General features: G+C 33.1%; 3 protein-coding genes and 1 long non-coding RNA gene across 5 annotated transcripts; 2 read left to right on the plus strand and 2 right to left on the minus strand.

Annotated features, from left to right (window-relative positions):
- Positions 1-395: 395 nt before the first annotated feature.
- Positions 396-1,585, minus strand: LOC125051804 (deoxyuridine 5'-triphosphate nucleotidohydrolase). The gene is made up of 3 exons (XM_047652369.1): positions 1,199-1,585; positions 761-897; positions 396-657 (listed from the first exon to the last, which is right to left on the minus strand). The coding sequence occupies exons 1-3, from the start codon at positions 1,300-1,302 to the stop codon at positions 455-457; spliced, it is 444 nt and encodes a 147-aa protein (XP_047508325.1). The 5' UTR covers positions 1,303-1,585; the 3' UTR covers positions 396-454.
- Positions 1,586-6,367: 4,782 nt separating this feature from the next.
- LOC125051828 lies at positions 6,368-7,784 on the plus strand. Its single transcript, XR_007117357.1, has 2 exons — positions 6,368-6,792; positions 6,956-7,784. It is a non-coding gene; the product is annotated as an uncharacterized LOC125051828 (long non-coding RNA).
- Positions 7,785-8,765: 981 nt separating this feature from the next.
- LOC125051667 (putative nuclease HARBI1) lies at positions 8,766-10,632 on the plus strand. Its single transcript, XM_047652153.1, has 2 exons — positions 8,766-9,436; positions 9,816-10,632. The coding sequence occupies exons 1-2, from the start codon at positions 9,134-9,136 to the stop codon at positions 10,596-10,598; spliced, it is 1,086 nt and encodes a 361-aa protein (XP_047508109.1). The 5' UTR covers positions 8,766-9,133; the 3' UTR covers positions 10,599-10,632.
- Positions 10,633-12,564, minus strand: LOC125051668 (myb/SANT-like DNA-binding domain-containing protein 3). Of its 2 annotated transcripts, none has more exons than XR_007117320.1 (3): positions 11,686-12,564; positions 11,256-11,488; positions 10,633-11,041 (listed from the first exon to the last, which is right to left on the minus strand). XR_007117320.1 is itself a non-coding variant. In XM_047652154.1 (3 exons), the coding sequence occupies exons 1-3, from the start codon at positions 11,863-11,865 to the stop codon at positions 10,647-10,649; spliced, it is 786 nt and encodes a 261-aa protein (XP_047508110.1). In that variant the 5' UTR covers positions 11,866-12,564; the 3' UTR covers positions 10,633-10,646. The 2 variants fall into 2 exon arrangements, 1 of the variants encoding a protein (XP_047508110.1); XM_047652154.1 differs by having other exon boundaries at positions 11,256-11,466.
- Positions 12,565-15,813: the final 3,249 nt, after the last annotated feature.

The following is a 15,813-nucleotide window of genomic DNA, read 5'->3' on the forward strand; positions in this document are numbered from 1 at the left end:
ATGTAATTGATAATATGATCACTAGACTTGAAGAACTGACAAGTGTTTTGCACATGATAAAAACAAAAAATAATGATTGCTGTTCAACAGTAACATCTGATATAAGTGCCTACAGAAATGAAATCACGGTACTGACAAAGAAAATACTAACATTGAGTGAAGTTATATCTAAACTACAAACTAACATAGAAATTCTAGAACAGAAAGTGGAAAAAGCAGAAGCTGACTTTGAAATCAAATATGAAAATAAGTTAAAAAGTCTGTTTAGGCCATTTCTTAAAAGAAATAAAGATGTATTATCAGAATCATCAGTATCTATTGAGAACTTAGAAATTTCCAGCATAACGGAGTATTTTGAAAATAATAATAGATGATGTACAAGTAAAAGAGATATGTATATATTTTTTGAAATATTTATTGTGAATATGATACTTAAAATTATGTTATTGTTTAATTACTGGCTTCCAGTTGAACCAAACCCTCCATCTCCCCTGTTAGTTTCAGATAAATTAGAAACTTCTTGCAATGTAGGATAGTAAATCCTCTCACATATAAGCTGTGCAATTCTGTCACCCTTCTTGACGACAAAATCTTGATCAGAATGGTTGAAAAGAACCACCCCAATATTACCTCTGTAGTCTTCATCTATAACACCAGCTGTAAGTTTATATTTAAATTACAGGTATTTACACTAGAGCAAAATTGTACATTTGATACAAAAGAATTTGTTTGACAAGAATTTTATTTAAAACTGATTTACCTCCAACATCTATAAAATTTTTGACAGCTAATCCTGAGCGTGGTGCAACTCTGCCATAGCATTTAGATGGTAGCTCTATTTGCAGGTCTGTTTTGATTAGTTCCTTACCCCTTGCAGGAACAGTATAGTTGTATGCACTATAAAATTAAGTTTCAATATATTATTATTATCATGACAATATTAGGTTAATAATAATTACCACTACCATAGATGACATCCTACTGTGAATTTACTATGTAGATATAATAATAAAATGATTTCTCCTTTAATTCTTAAGGGAAGATTAATTTAATGTAGCAACAAAGTTAGTAGTATCCGAAGTATACAATTGATAATAATAAAATATTTCATAAATACCTAAGAATCGCTTTAAACAAATTTTATGTTATAGATAGTAAACCTTTAATCTAATTAAAAGAAATATTAAAATATCAATACCTTTTCAAGTCATAACCAGCTGCCTTTTCTGAACCTTTGACTGGCGGGAAAGCATGTTCAGAAAGCCGGCTGAATTTCAAAATGACTTCGCCCTGGGCTTGCATTGCTCCCGTAAAAAGACGCGAAAAATAGTTGAAAATTATGAAAAACTAACAAAACCAACTAAGTTTTAATAGAGTTTTCAATAACTCGGGCAATTCGATTTTCAAAAGACTGAAAATTCGAAATTCTGCTATGCTATACTAAAAATATGTAGGTATCCTATACTCGTATAATTAATCTTAGAGAATTGTAAATGTAAAACCGAGTAATGAAGTGGCAGATTCAAGTAACGGAATTAAGAATTTAATTCAATGAACAATAAAAATGGCGCCAAACGCAGGACTATATTGTCATTTGTCTAAAATATGAGAGACAGAACTTACAGATAAAATATTATTTACTATAATTTCTTCGTAGGCAGATAAAGACACAGTTAAAATAATAATAATAATATGTTAATTACTCGTGAAACAAGTAAGTGATTGTTTGATATATTAATATTATTAATACAGATAGTATTTTATTATTCCTAGAATGGTTCATGATTATATTCTTACTTAGTAAGAGAAAAAAAATATTTATGTATGAAATAAAAAATATTATGTTTTTGTTAAACATGTTTTGCATTAATTTCGAACTATTTTTTTTTACTAATTTAAACTGAATTTATGTACGTGTCTTGAACACGCCATTACAAATGATATAATCTGACTGACTCGTTTAACATTAAAATATCTTATGTATAATTATACAACCCCCTCTACTATTAACGGCAATAATCTTTTGTCTTTGGAATTTAGATATCGGTTTCAATATAAATATTAGGTCTTTACATATAAAATTTACGTTTTGTCGTACTGGCCACTTTGACCACAAATATCTCTTTTAACCGAAAAAGTTATTTGTGATTTTGTTGGACTAGTTCCGGGTTCGTTCACTATAACTTTCTTAAATCTAGCCAGACGATTACGGATGGTGTGAAAACCATGAAAAGCTAGCTGCTAAACAACTAAACTGGTCAATCGCTCTACACCACACATTGCACAACAGACTGCTACCAAATTAGAAGAGCATCAATTGGAATGTCTAAGACATCAACCGTACTTTGCTCCAACAGCACCATTTTTAAAAAATTTTTTCGAAATCTGTATAACTTCTTGCAAGTTAAAAAAATCAACTCTGGTGGGGCAGTCGGAACCACCTTGAAAGATTTTATTAATTCCCGTCCGAATGGTTTTTTAGTAAAGGGATCAATGAACTACCTGTAAGATGGCAAAAGTGCATAGATAGCAATGGTACATACTTTGAATAATTAAATATATTATATTTTTCTTTTTGTTCCTCCGCCGCAAAACGCCAATCTAATATTTAAGGACCTAATACATAATTACAGACTACCTAATACATAATACATATAGGGCACATTACATAATCTTAAAAAAAAAATTACGCAATTCGTGCTTCTATCTAATAGAATAGAAGTTAATGTGAAATAAATGTATTTTTCATTAATTAAATGACGGTCACTTATTAGGTACTAATATACTAATATACTGCCATAAACTAGCTTGTTCATGCTGGCGCTTACGAACACGATAAGCTTTACACCATCACATATTTTAGACTTTATTTTGTATTAATATATATAATATAAAGATGAAAGATTTGTTTTTATAACATACTAGCTGACCTGGCTAACTTCGTTCCGCCCTACAACCTTATAATATCGTTGTTACTTTAATTTAACTTATTTTAGGATTTTGAATACAACTTTTTTGCAAATACAGAAATGTTTTATTGCTTGCCATTGCGAAAGAAGAATGGCAGTTTTACACATTACGCATCTTCTCTCTAGCGTCAATATGGCGATACTGCATGTTAAGCACTTTCTGATATCCAACATCTTTTGATCAGGATCAAAGCATGGTTATTATTTATGCATCTCCTCCTTCACCTCAAGATTGGAATTTCTTGAACTGACACGAATTCGACGTAAAATGATGCGTAGTTTTGTCAACAGATGGCACCATATGGTTTTTGCATTCGTAAAATTAATTAATTAATTTATTGTTATTCGATAACTTATCCGATATTTTATTGCTTATTCTGCTATTCGGGACGGAAACAAATCCAACAAATCAAAAACCATGGCAATCTGTCCAGCCGTTCTCGAGTTATAAGTGTTGTAACAAACACGACTTTCTTTTATATATATAGATACTTACTTAATTGTATGTTGGTTTTGAAGTGGTGAAACATCTCTGTTTCATCGCTGCTTACAACGCGTTAGTTAAATGATCATATTTTGTGCATGATTATGTATAAGTGTAAATAATAATTTTCTTTAAATTCTTTAATAAAAACTTACGTTAATTTCTAAATTGGTGTCTTAGTTAATATTATCGTTAACCTGGGTAAGGTTATGAAAAAAACTTCACTTTAAATGTAGTTTTAATAGAAAGAGATAAGTAGTTCATTTTACAGTATTCTTTTAAATAGCAACTATGATTATACTGCAAAGTTAATTAACTAGAGTATTTATACAATTTAAAAAAATGTATTTTACTTTTATATAATAGTGTATTAGTTTTAGTATGAATTATATGGGCTCTATAACCTAAAATGATTTTTCCAAGATGATTATAAATTTTAACTGACTTTAAAAAATCCAAGTTCAAGCATATCACTTTTTTCCTTGGACCGATTGTGTCACTCTAACCTCAGTTAGGAATTTATAACTTCATTATTAAATTAGTATTTTACAATGTGTCTAAGCTGATGGCGTTATACCTAAAACAAAAAAATTATGTGTCCAATTCACACGTGGTAGAAGTGAAACCTTCAAAAACAAAGTTTTTTTAAATTAAAATATGTAAATTAGACTTTTTCTCTATCTAAATGTAGGGCGTTGACATATCGAATAACGTTCAGTTTCGCGGTCATCTGGAAGGAAAGGCTAAATTAGCCTCCAAAAAGCTTGGTGTGCTCAGCAAGGCGAGACGGTACTTCACTCCGGGCCACCGCTTGCAACTATATAAAGCGCAAATTCGGCCCCACATGGAGTACTGCTCTCACCTCTGGGCGGGAGCTCCCCAGTACCAGCTCCTTCCACTTGACCGTATTCAACGAAGAGCCGTTCGAATCGTCGACGACCAGTCACTTTCCGTGCGGCTTGATCCCTTGGCGTTGCGTAGAGATGTGGGATCTCTCTGCATCTTCTACCGCATTTACCATGGAGAGTGTTCAGAGGAGTTGTTCGGTCTAACACCTGCAGCTGAGTTTCATCATCGGACGTCAAGGCAAAATACAAAATACCATCCGTATCACCTCGACGTCCGTCGTTCCACAACAGAGCGTTTTCTAAGGCAGTTTTTGCCGCGCACCACCACTATGTGGAACCAGCTGCCCACAGAAGTATTTCCGAACCAATTCGACTTAGGGTCCTTCAAGAAAAGAGCGTACCAATTCTTGAAAGGCCGGCAACGCACTTGCGAGCCTTCTGGCATTGTGAGTGTCCATGGGCGGCGGTATCACTTAACATCAGGTGAGCCCATCCTGCCTCCTATTACATAAAAAAAAAGGATCTTTTTAAAAAAATATATTTTAATGTTAAATTTTTATTTATAACTTTAATATCAATCTTTAATTTGGTAAAAACTAAAATAATAAAAGTTTGAAATAAATTCACAAGATCCAACGTGGGAGAAAATGAGATAGGAAGCATTATACAGTGTATAAACTTTTAATTAAGTGTAGTACGAAGTTTTCACTTCAAAAATTTTCTATAACTAATGATTTGTAAATAAAATTGATAAATAATCTAATTTTATAATTAAACTTCTTACTTGACTTACTTATTTAATTTTCATCAAATCGGTTTTTTTTTATTTCAGAAAATGTTGAAATACACACTAATTTAAAGTTTATACACTGTATAATGCCTCCTATCTCACTCTCTCTCACGCCAAATCCTATTAATTTATGTGTCTGTCTCTTTTTACTGTCGCTTTTTCCGTTGCATCCGGTTTGAAATCACAACGATTCTAAAGAAGTTTAACTTCAAAAGACGAACCACAAACTAATAGTGGAGTGTAAAACTAACACTAGAGGCAATAAGCCTAACAATCAGGGTTACCCTACAGTAGATAAAAGGGCACAGTGGAGCTCTCGGCAATGATGATGTCGACTAACTTGCATGGAGAGGAACGAACTAACGAACTTGCAGGAATGCTTCTTCATTCACCTAGTCCTGGTATGCGTGGAGCAGTGAGGACGCTCCGTGAAGTCTGTGAAATACCCAGTAAACTTCTGAGCTTCTGGAAGGACCAAATGTGCGTCTAAGTGCGGAAACTGAGTCCACACTACTATAATTTACCATACCTTGGACAAATTTAGGTAATCTACCTCTCAAATTATTCGGATTTGCTGTGAATTTATCCCATTTAAAGTGTTTTGCATACTTTGTTTGTTTTCAAACTAATATCTGTCGGCATTTGGTGTAAAAATCGATGACCCTAAAATAACAACAGAACACATACAATCCATAATTATTCTTGATACCGTGTTTCGTCCACTATCGACGACGATCTCTCATCGCTTAGTCATCTCGTCTTAGGGTGAGGATGATCTCAAATGTCATACAATTTTGATGGGAGTCAGATTTAGCGCTAAGCATAGTTTCTGAATCTTTAGTCAGACGATCGCTATAATATTTTCTAAAAAAGGTAAATTTCGTGTCCTGGAGAGTACCGTTAAAACGAAACTGTCAGTTTTTTGGTCATATCTATAACATGCCATTATTGATTAATTTGATTTAAAGCAAAATTAAAACACACAAATTAAAATACGCAATAAGACTTACAACTGTTATCGATACATATAGGGTGAGATCTATAGTCCGCACTTGGACTTTGCTCAGACTTACCTTACGAAAAACTTTGCCTAGTGTACACTAAGGTTAAACTATGATTTCGTATTTATAGACATTTTAACGGTGGGATTAAGCTAAGCCCAAGCTAAGACAGCAAATGTCAAAATACAAATTGATGTTTCAGTTCATGCAATACTTTGTTTATTATCCTTTAAAAAAGTAAACAATAACAAATATTTAAACATCTAAAACGGTACACATATATCTTCAATTTATTGTTATTTATGTATTCATTTATTTTATTATTGCAATAACTAGAAATTTACGAGTAACCTTTAGAAAATGTATTAATTATTTAAAGATGACAATAATTTTGTTACGTAGAACGGATCGCATTGTTTTGACAACAGCAACAGAGCACTTGTATCAAATATCAACAATTGAAAATTTTGCCTAAAGTGTTGTATATGTTCGGAACGAATACAACCAAAATCCTTCCATCCTGTACGGTGAGAATGAATTCAAAAGAAGGAACCGTATTTTGAAACACACGGTATTAAATGTGATCCTGCCACTGATCATTACAAACTTGCAACCTTATAACAACAGAGGATCGCCAAACCTACCGCAATTGCAAATACTTTTTGCATTAAGGCATAAAAATGCAACTGGATGTTTTCAGGTAATATTGTGTTCATAAATATGTATGGTTTTTCGATTTGAATATTATAGGTACCTATGTATTCTCAAATGATTTTAAATACATTATATGTTGAAGACATTTGTCTTCTGACTTTCAGAAACATAACATATATGTAACTAATAATAATTCATTGACATTACAGATGGTGTGTGGTGATCTGAACAGAATAAGCCAATCTACAGTCTGTTTAATTATAAATAAAGTCTCTGCAGAGTTGAGTAAATTACTTCCTAGATTTGTAAATTTTCCAAGAAATATGAACACAGCCAAAAGGAAGTTTGAAGAATTAATAAGATCTAATACTCACCATGACCTAAACAGTATAATCAGAGCTATTGACTGCACCCATATAAAAATTAATAGACCCAAAGGTATCGCTCACTCTGAAGCATACAGAAATAAAAAAGGGTAATTTTCTGTAAATGTGCAAGCAATAATAGGGCCTGATATGGAAATATTTGATATAGTGACCAGGTGGCCTGGCAGTTCACACGACAGCAGGATATTTAGAAACTGCCAGGCGTATGCAAGGCTGCTAAATGGTGAACTAGAAGGAGTTTTAGTAGGTGACAGCGGTTATCCGGCACTTAACTTCATGTTAACAACACTTTTATATCCAACGACAAGAGCTGACAATAATTATAATTATTCTCAAATAAGAACTAGGCATATTGTTGAAAGGGTTTTCGGAGTGTAGAAAAGGAAATTTCCATGTTTACAGCTAGGACTACAGTCAAAATTGACAAAATATACTAGTTATATATAATTATAGCTTGTGCTGTATTGCATAATATAGGTATATAGAGTCATAAGCATCCCCTATGCTTATGATGATGGTGATCTTGCTGACAGCAGAAGTTGAGTAACACAGAAACAATGAAAGATCTCCTACAGGTCTAGCATTCCGGCAATCTGTGATTGCACAATTTAACTAGGTAATTTGTTCGGTAATAAAGAATATCAAAACAAAACTTGTTTCATTTTAAACATTTATTTTCTGATTCTTTTTTTGAGTGTAATACATATTTCTAATACTAATTTATATTTTTGTTGAAGAAATTCTATTTCTAACAGATTTTTTAATTTTATATGTTCCACTCCTATCTCAAATTTTTTAGGGTAGTCAGGTAATAAATGGTAGAAGATTCAGGGAAACGAAAATAACAGATGTGAAGCGAGAGTCATCGGTTAGGTTATAGTTTGAATTTCGTTGTCACTATAATATGCCAGGGCTGCCAGGTGACAGATACGATATCACACCAGTTATTTATAAGATCTCTCAAAAATGGGGTTGAACACTTATATAAATAATGTAAATAAACAACAATAGATACCATAATAATGTATAATTATTTTATTTCATGCATTTCATAGGTATTTATCAAGATCATTTAAAATTTCTTTGAATTCAAATTCTATTTTTCCCAAAGTCTATGGAACTCTGATACCAAATGGCAACACCGTTCATTAAAAACCGACAAAAATAAAAAGTCCAGTAAAAGATATGATGGTAGAGCAAATTTTAGGCCATTATTTTTGTTAGGCTTATAGTCAAAGTTTTTGGTAAGTCGTCGATTTCGTGGACTTGAGATTAAGCTAAGCCAACACTAGGGAGGGATTCGCAGTTTGCTCTATAAATACCGACTGTGTCTTAGCTCGATAGTTAAGTCAGAGTAAAGTCCAAGTGCGGACTATAGATCTCACCCTTAGGGTGAGATCTATAGTCCGCACTTGGACTTTGCTCAGACTTACCTTACGAAAAACTTTGCTTAGTGTACACTAAGGTTAAACTATGATTTCGTATTTATAGACATTTTAACGGTTAGATTAAGCTAAGCCCAAGCTAAGACAGCAAATGTCAAAATACAAATTGATGTTTCATTTCATGCAATACTTTGTTTATTATCCTTTAAAAAAGTAAACAATAACAAATATTTAAACATCTAAAACGGTACACATATATCTTCAATTTATTGTTATTTATGTATTTATTTATTTTATTATTGCAATAACTAGAAATTTACGAGTAACCTTTAGAAAATGTATTTAAAGATGGCAATAATTTTGTTACGTAGAACGGATCGCATTGTTTTGGCAACAGCAACAGAGAACTTGTATCAACAATTCAAAAGTTTCAACCGCTTTTTCACTTCTCTGTTTCTGTTTGTTTGAGCATATAAATATTTATTAAAACAACGACTGGCTTTGTGACTTGGACCTGTACCGATCCCGTATACCTACTTAAGACCTACGCTTTCCTGAAGGACTGTGACGTTTTGTGTTTTGGCTTTGATACGAATTTTCAATATCGAAAGTGACAATGGAGAATATAGAGAGAGTTCTAACTTCAATAGAAAACATTGAAACGTTAGGAACTGCAGCCGATATGAATCCCCGTATGCCTAAGCTATATGTTCGGAACGAATACAACCAAAATCCTTTCGAGCTGTACAGTGAGAATGAATTTAAAAGAAGGTACCGTTTTTTTAAACACACGGTACTAAATGTGATCCTGCCACTGATAATTACAAACTTACAACCTTTTAATAACAGAGGATTGCCAATTCTACCGCAATTGCAAATACTTATTGCATTAAGGTTTTATGCAACTGGATGTTTTCAGGTAATATTGTGGTCATAAATATGTATTGTTTTTCGATTTGATATAGACAGTACTTTCAGATTGTCAGTCCAGTGGGCCAGAATGCGTCCCATGCTATTTTTGCTTGTTCTAGGTCACTATCGGACAAATTGTTATTGCCAGTTCACCTTACAGACAGCTATATTGGTATCCTTTGTTTTCTGACGGATCACCTCATTTCTAATTTGATCCTTCAGAGAAATACCAAGCATAGCTCTCCCCATTGCTCGCTTAACCAGTGTCAGTGATGTTTCTTCACCATGCATCATCATTGGCAGGACACACTGGTTGAAGACATTTGTCTTCTGACTTTCAGAAGCATAACATATATGTAACTAATAATTATTCCTTGAAATTACAGATGGTGTGTGGTGATTTGAACAGCATAAGCCAATCTTCAGTGTGCTTAATTGTAAATAAAGTTTCCGCAGAGTTGAGTAAATTACTTCCTAGATTTGTGAATTTTCCAAGAAATATGACCACAGTCAAAAGGAAGTTTGAAGAATTAGGAAAATCTAATACGCACCATGGCCTAAATAATATAATCGGAGCTATTGACTGTACCCACATTAAAATTAATAGACCCAGAGGTATCACCCACTCTGAAGCATACAGGAATAGAAAAGGGTATTTTTCTGTAAATGTGCAAGCTATAATAGGGCCTGATCTCGAAATATTTGATATAGTGACTAGGTGGCCTGGAAGTTCACACGACAGCAGGATATTTAGAAACAGCCAGGCGTATGCAAGACTGGTAAATGGTGAACTAGAAGGAGTTTTAGTAGGTGACAGCGGCTATCCAGCACTGAACTTCATGTTAACACCACTTTTGAATCCACAAACAAGAGCTGACAATAATTATAATTATTCTCAATTGAGAACTAGGAATATTGTTGAAAGGTTTTTCGGAGTGTGGAAAAAGAAATTTCCATGTTTGCAGAGAGGACTACGATCAAAATTGACAAATACCAGCAACATAATTATAGCTTGTGCTGTATTACATAATATAGGTGTACAGAGAGGGGATGTTTATGACGATGGTGATCTTACTGATCAAACACCAGAAGTCGAACAACACAGAAACAATGAAAGATCTACTACAGGTCTAGCATTCCGGCAATCTGTGATTGCACAATTTAACTAGGTTGGTTTGGTAATAAAGAAAATTAAAACAAAAATTGTTTCATTTTAATCATTTATTTTCAGATTCTTTTTTAAACTGTAAAATTTCTAGTTCTAATTTATATTTATGTCGAAGAAATTCGATTTCTAACTGATTTTTTAGTTTCATGTGTTCCACTTCTATCTCAAATTTTTTTTTGTTGTTGTCTAACTCTTGCCACAGCAATTTTTTTTTAATATCCTCAAATGAAGTTTTATTTTTTCTGATCGCTGATGGTGTAGCTGATAGCTGAGAGGGTTCACTTTTAGTGGTGACCTCAACACTGGTTTCCGTTAACCCAGCTTCATCAGTCCAGTCCTGGCTTGTTCCCGGCTGAATTACAGATTCAAGTGTGGCCTCTATACTGGACACTCTTGCCCTCTTTGGTCTCCAGCTTTCACCGTCGTTGTCATAACCAGTACCAGCTATAAAAGTAAACAGTCAAATAAGTTATCATATAGGTATGTCTTTTATTGGTTAGAATAAGATAACATGCAGGTCAACTAATATACCTGTCCAGAAGTCTGGTAGGGGTGAGAACAGAGTGTTGTCACATACTTTGGGAGAGGCCTATGTTTAGCAGTGGATGTGAGTTGGTTGAAAATGATGAGGAATTATATCTTTGGGAAATGATCTTACCTTCTACTGTAGTTAATGTGTCACAGTCTATTGGCACATCTATTGATGGCATTATTTGTGGCATGACTGCAATCACTTGAGTGTCCATTGGCCCCATTTCAGGCGGTGCTGGTCCTCCTCCTGTCCTCTTCCTTTGGGCTTCAAGGGTTTTGGCATCCCTAGCTTTTGCCTTCATATTTTGCCACATCTTTTTTAATTGTTTAGAATCAGCCTAAAATCGAAAAAAAATTGTACTGAAATATAAAAGTTCATATGACAAACATGAAAATTTTATCAAACCAAAATTTACCACCAAGGTTACATTAGCATTGCTTTGGCTTTGGCTCATTCTATCCTTGTACCTAACTATACTCTAGTTATATATCTATCTTTGTAATTATCGTACAGCATATTGATATTTATAGATAGTGTATGTTGGTGGATTACTTACAGTATGTGACACGTTAGAGTTATTAAATTCTATTGCTAATTCTTCCCAAGCCTCGTGTTTCTTTTTTTGGGAAACGGCGTCCGTCTTCCTGTTCTCTAGAATGCCAATCTTTGACTGAACCAACTGTACAAGCAGTTGCCTCTCATATTCCGAGTAAGGCTTCTGTTTTTTTTTATCCATTTTTTGTGAGCGAGTCCGGTCCGAGTGAGAATAGCCGTGGTCAGTCGTTTAAGCAGGTACAAAATCCGTTGAGCAAGCAAGGTCGTCAGGTAATAAAAGGTAGAAGATTCAGGTAATCGAAAATAACGGTCAACGGATGTGAAGCGATTAGCGAGAGACGAAGTTGGTTTGCTTATATTATGTAGTTTGAATTTTGTTGTCAACATATGCCAGTGCTGCCAGATGACAGATACGATATCACACCAGTTATTTATAAGATCTCTCAAAAATGGGGTTGAACACTTATATAAATAATGTAAATAAACAACAATAGATACCATAATAATGTGTAATTATTTTATTTCATGCATTTCATAGGTATTTATCAAGATCATTTAAAATTTCTTTGAATTCAAATTCTATTTTTCCCAAAGTCTATGGAACTCTGATACCAAATGGCAACACCGTTCATTAAAAACCGACAAAAATAAAAAGTCCAGTAAAAGATATGATGGTAGAGCAAATTTTAGGCCATTATTTTTGTTAGGCTTATAGTCAAAGTTTTTGGTAAGTCGTCGATTTCGTGGACTTGAGATTAAGCTAAGCCAACACTAGGGAGGGATTCGCAGTTTGCTCTATAAATACCGACTGTGTCTTAGCTCGATAGTTAAGTCAGAGTAAAGTCCAAGTGCGGACTATAGATCTCACCCTTAGACCAGTGCAGATAGCCTTTAAAATAAATAAAAAGTGAAAAAAATTACAGTAGGATGAAACCCATTAGAAAAGCAGGGGAATATGATCAAAATGAAAGGAAAAATAAATTACGGTCGATCTGAGGTCGGGAAGGGGAAGGGGGGGGAGTTTTAAGGGTAAAAACGGTTTATCTCGATTTCCGGCAAAACTACAAGTCCTATCGAAGAAAGTTAAATGGCAAAGTTGGAGGTAATAAAAAGATCTAAAACTTTTGTATTCACACATTTTTCACATAACCTCAAAATTTATGTGAAAATTTCAAACAACCAAGTTTTTGGTTTTTTATTTTTATCTTTAACAAAAATTATTTTTTTTTAACGAAATTTGGTGAAAACTTACCTTTCTATGTCCCAAATACACTGTAATTTATTTGATTAAAAATATTTATTTGTTCACCTTATTTTGAATTAATATCGAAAAAACACCCTAATTTTCAATCGAAAATTCTGACGTCAAAATTTCAGCTTTTTAAAAAAAATTGGTGTGCTTTCAGTTCGTTGAAATCTCTACTTTCCTATGGTAAAAAAATATATATATATTACCATAGTAAATCTTCTCAGAAAACGCAAAAAATCGTATGCAGTAACGCCCAGACCTGTCATCCCCTTCCCTACTTCTCTATGAATCTTCTTTAAATTATAATCAGATGCCTATTTATTACTATTTTAAGATAATTTATATATACCTGAGTGACTTAAAAAAAAAATTTAGCCTTTAGATGGGCTAAAATTTTCGTATTTCATAGAGAAGTAAGGAAGGGGATGACAGGTCTGGGCGTTACTGTATACGATTTTTTGCGTTTTCTGAGAAGATTTACTATGGTAATATATATATATTTTTTTACCATAGGAAAGTAGAGATTTCAACGAACTGAAAGCATACCAACTTTTTGAAAAAAGCTGAAATTTTGACGTCAGAATTTTCGATTGAAAATTAGGGTGTTTTTTCGATATTAATTCAAAATAAGGTGAACAAATAAATATTTTTAATCAAATAAATTACAGTGTATTTGGGACATAGAAAGGTAAGTTTTCAACAAGTTTCGTTAAAAAAAAATAATTTTTGTTAAAGATAAAAATAAAAAACCAAAAACTTGGTTTTTTGAAATTTTCACATAAATTTTGAGGTTATGTGAAAAATGTGTGAATACAAAAGTTTTAGATCTTTTTATTACCTCCAACTTTGCCATTTAACTTTCTTCGATAGGACTTGTAGTTTTGCCGGAAATCGAGATAAACCGTTTTTTACCCTTAAAACTCCCCCCCTACCCCTTCCCGACCTCAGATCGACCGTAATTTATTTTTCCTTTCATTTTGATCATATTCCCCAGCTATTCTAATGGGTTTCATCCTACTGTAATTTTTTTAGGTTTCAAAAATTATCGGCACTGGTCTAATAGTGTACATTTTAGCCGTAAATCCCGGGTATTTTAGTGACATTTATTTTTTAATATATTTCAGTATTCGCTATAATATTTTTAAGTAAATAATAACATTTCCAAACTAAAATATATAATTAAAACAGCTCTTTCACAAGACACATAATCAATCACAATAAAAATATAATAAAAAATCAACAATCACCTCCATTAGGCTAACTAATCCTAAGTTGTAAAAAGTTATTTAACCTTATGTAAAAAATACTATAAAAAACATCCAATATTATAAAGAAACAGTTTTTTTTTTATTTTATACTAGTAACTTCTTATTCTAATTAGCTCTTGTGTGATTTTCATCTGGAACACGCATGTATATAGGTACCTACTACTAGGGGTATGTAATAGGTATATGGATAGGGTCACATACCGGGTGGGTAATTTTTGTAAATAATTGGTAATTTAAACGTTTTTTGTAGACGTAATTACATACATAATATGTATCCATATTATGTTATAATATATTATATACCTATATAGGTAACATAATGATTATAGAATCAATCTTAAGTTATTTTCATACATTCAATATTTTTGCATAGTAAGTAGTTTAATTTAAGCAAAAACGTAAGTTCGGATTAATAAAAACACAACAGCTAAATAAAATTCAAAGGCTGTACTTAAGTAGTGGCCGAATGATTTTAATGACGAATAATTCACAAATACTACGTGATCCACAACTTAGGTATGACTGTATGAGTCATTAGATATTTTACATCCTCTAGCCTGCAACCCAAAATAATACAAAAAATGGCTACCTGCTCACATTTGGGTACAATACGGATAGTAAGACGCTGATCTTTGCGATTATCCTAAATTTAAGCCAAAAGAAAATGTCCGCAGTTGGTGGACGTCGCGTCGATCAATATTTTGTCAAATGTAACACGGAAGTTTGCGTCCCACTAATATACCGCTCAAATTTGAAAAACATAATCGCGCAACAAACTTTTTTGTCTAGCGCTCGCGATTTATCGTCCCTCAAAAACATAATTGATCGCCGAAAAATACTGGAAAGGTGTGTTTACTGTGATTCATACGGGTGAGCCCCCTGAAGGGGAGTTTATCCATTTTTATATTTACACCATAGCCCTCGCGGCATGCGCGGCGCGTCTTCGCCAGTCTCGTTACTACAGTTTCACGTACGTACACCAGTGCAATCTCAGTGATGTAAATATAACACTTACAATAATATTTACTCGTGAATTATTGTTTTGATGGGATAAATAGTGGGAAGGACTGATATAGTGATAAACTAGTGAGAAAAGTTATGGTGTTTATGTGAGGAAACAATTGGTTTCTTAGATTGTTTCATTTCGATCGGAGTCGTATCTACTCGAGGACATGCTTCTTTCTAATGTATTTCAGGAAGCGTTTCAGCAAGGAACTTTTTGTTCTCATAATTCACGCTAGAGGTCAGTACTTCGTTAAAAACTAGAAACCAGTACGTTTTAATTATATATATAGGCAAATTCAATTTATATATATAACTTGTACAAATATGTATTAAGGGTTAACGTACCTACTCTGCTCTTCCCTTTGCATCCCTTCTGCGCCCTTTACGCATGATCGACCGGTGGGTTTAGGGGGTTCATTGTAAGTAGGGTGCGAGAATTACAGTACGTGGTTTAAAATATGAATATTTTATTTTAGAACTTAACAGTTACTTTTTAAAGATTTTTATACTGTATATTTTTATTATGGTGATTAAAATATATTATGTAGTTGTATACCTGTCATATTCTACCCTTTTTTATATTCTAAAAGCGAATATTTAAAAAATA

The sequence above is a fragment of the Pieris napi genome, chromosome 8 (genome assembly GCF_905475465.1).
Source record: "Pieris napi chromosome 8, ilPieNapi1.2, whole genome shotgun sequence".
NCBI classification, from domain to species: Eukaryota; Metazoa; Arthropoda; class Insecta; order Lepidoptera; family Pieridae; genus Pieris; species Pieris napi.

Excerpts from the sequence above, each read along its gene's own strand:
- LOC125051804 (XM_047652369.1), bottom strand. The coding sequence starts at position 1,302 with ATGCAAGCCCAGGGCGAAGTCATTTTGAAATTCAGCCGGCTTTCTGAA. Across the intron at positions 898-1,198 it reads GCTGGTTATGACTTGAAAAG|TGCATACAACTATACTGTTC; the intron begins GTATTGATATTT and ends TTAATTTTATAG. Across the intron at positions 658-760 it reads AAATTTTATAGATGTTGGAG|CTGGTGTTATAGATGAAGAC; the intron begins GTAAATCAGTTT and ends ATAAACTTACAG.
- LOC125051667 (XM_047652153.1), top strand. The coding sequence starts at position 9,134 with ATGGAGAATATAGAGAGAGTTCTAACTTCAATAGAAAACATTGAAACG. Across the intron at positions 9,437-9,815 it reads ATGCAACTGGATGTTTTCAG|ATGGTGTGTGGTGATTTGAA; the intron begins GTAATATTGTGG and ends TTGAAATTACAG.
- LOC125051668 (XM_047652154.1), bottom strand. The coding sequence starts at position 11,865 with ATGGATAAAAAAAAACAGAAGCCTTACTCGGAATATGAGAGGCAACTG. Across the intron at positions 11,467-11,685 it reads ACTCTAACGTGTCACATACT|GCTGATTCTAAACAATTAAA; the intron begins GTAAGTAATCCA and ends TTTCGATTTTAG. Across the intron at positions 11,042-11,255 it reads CACATTAACTACAGTAGAAG|CTGGTACTGGTTATGACAAC; the intron begins GTAAGATCATTT and ends TTACTTTTATAG.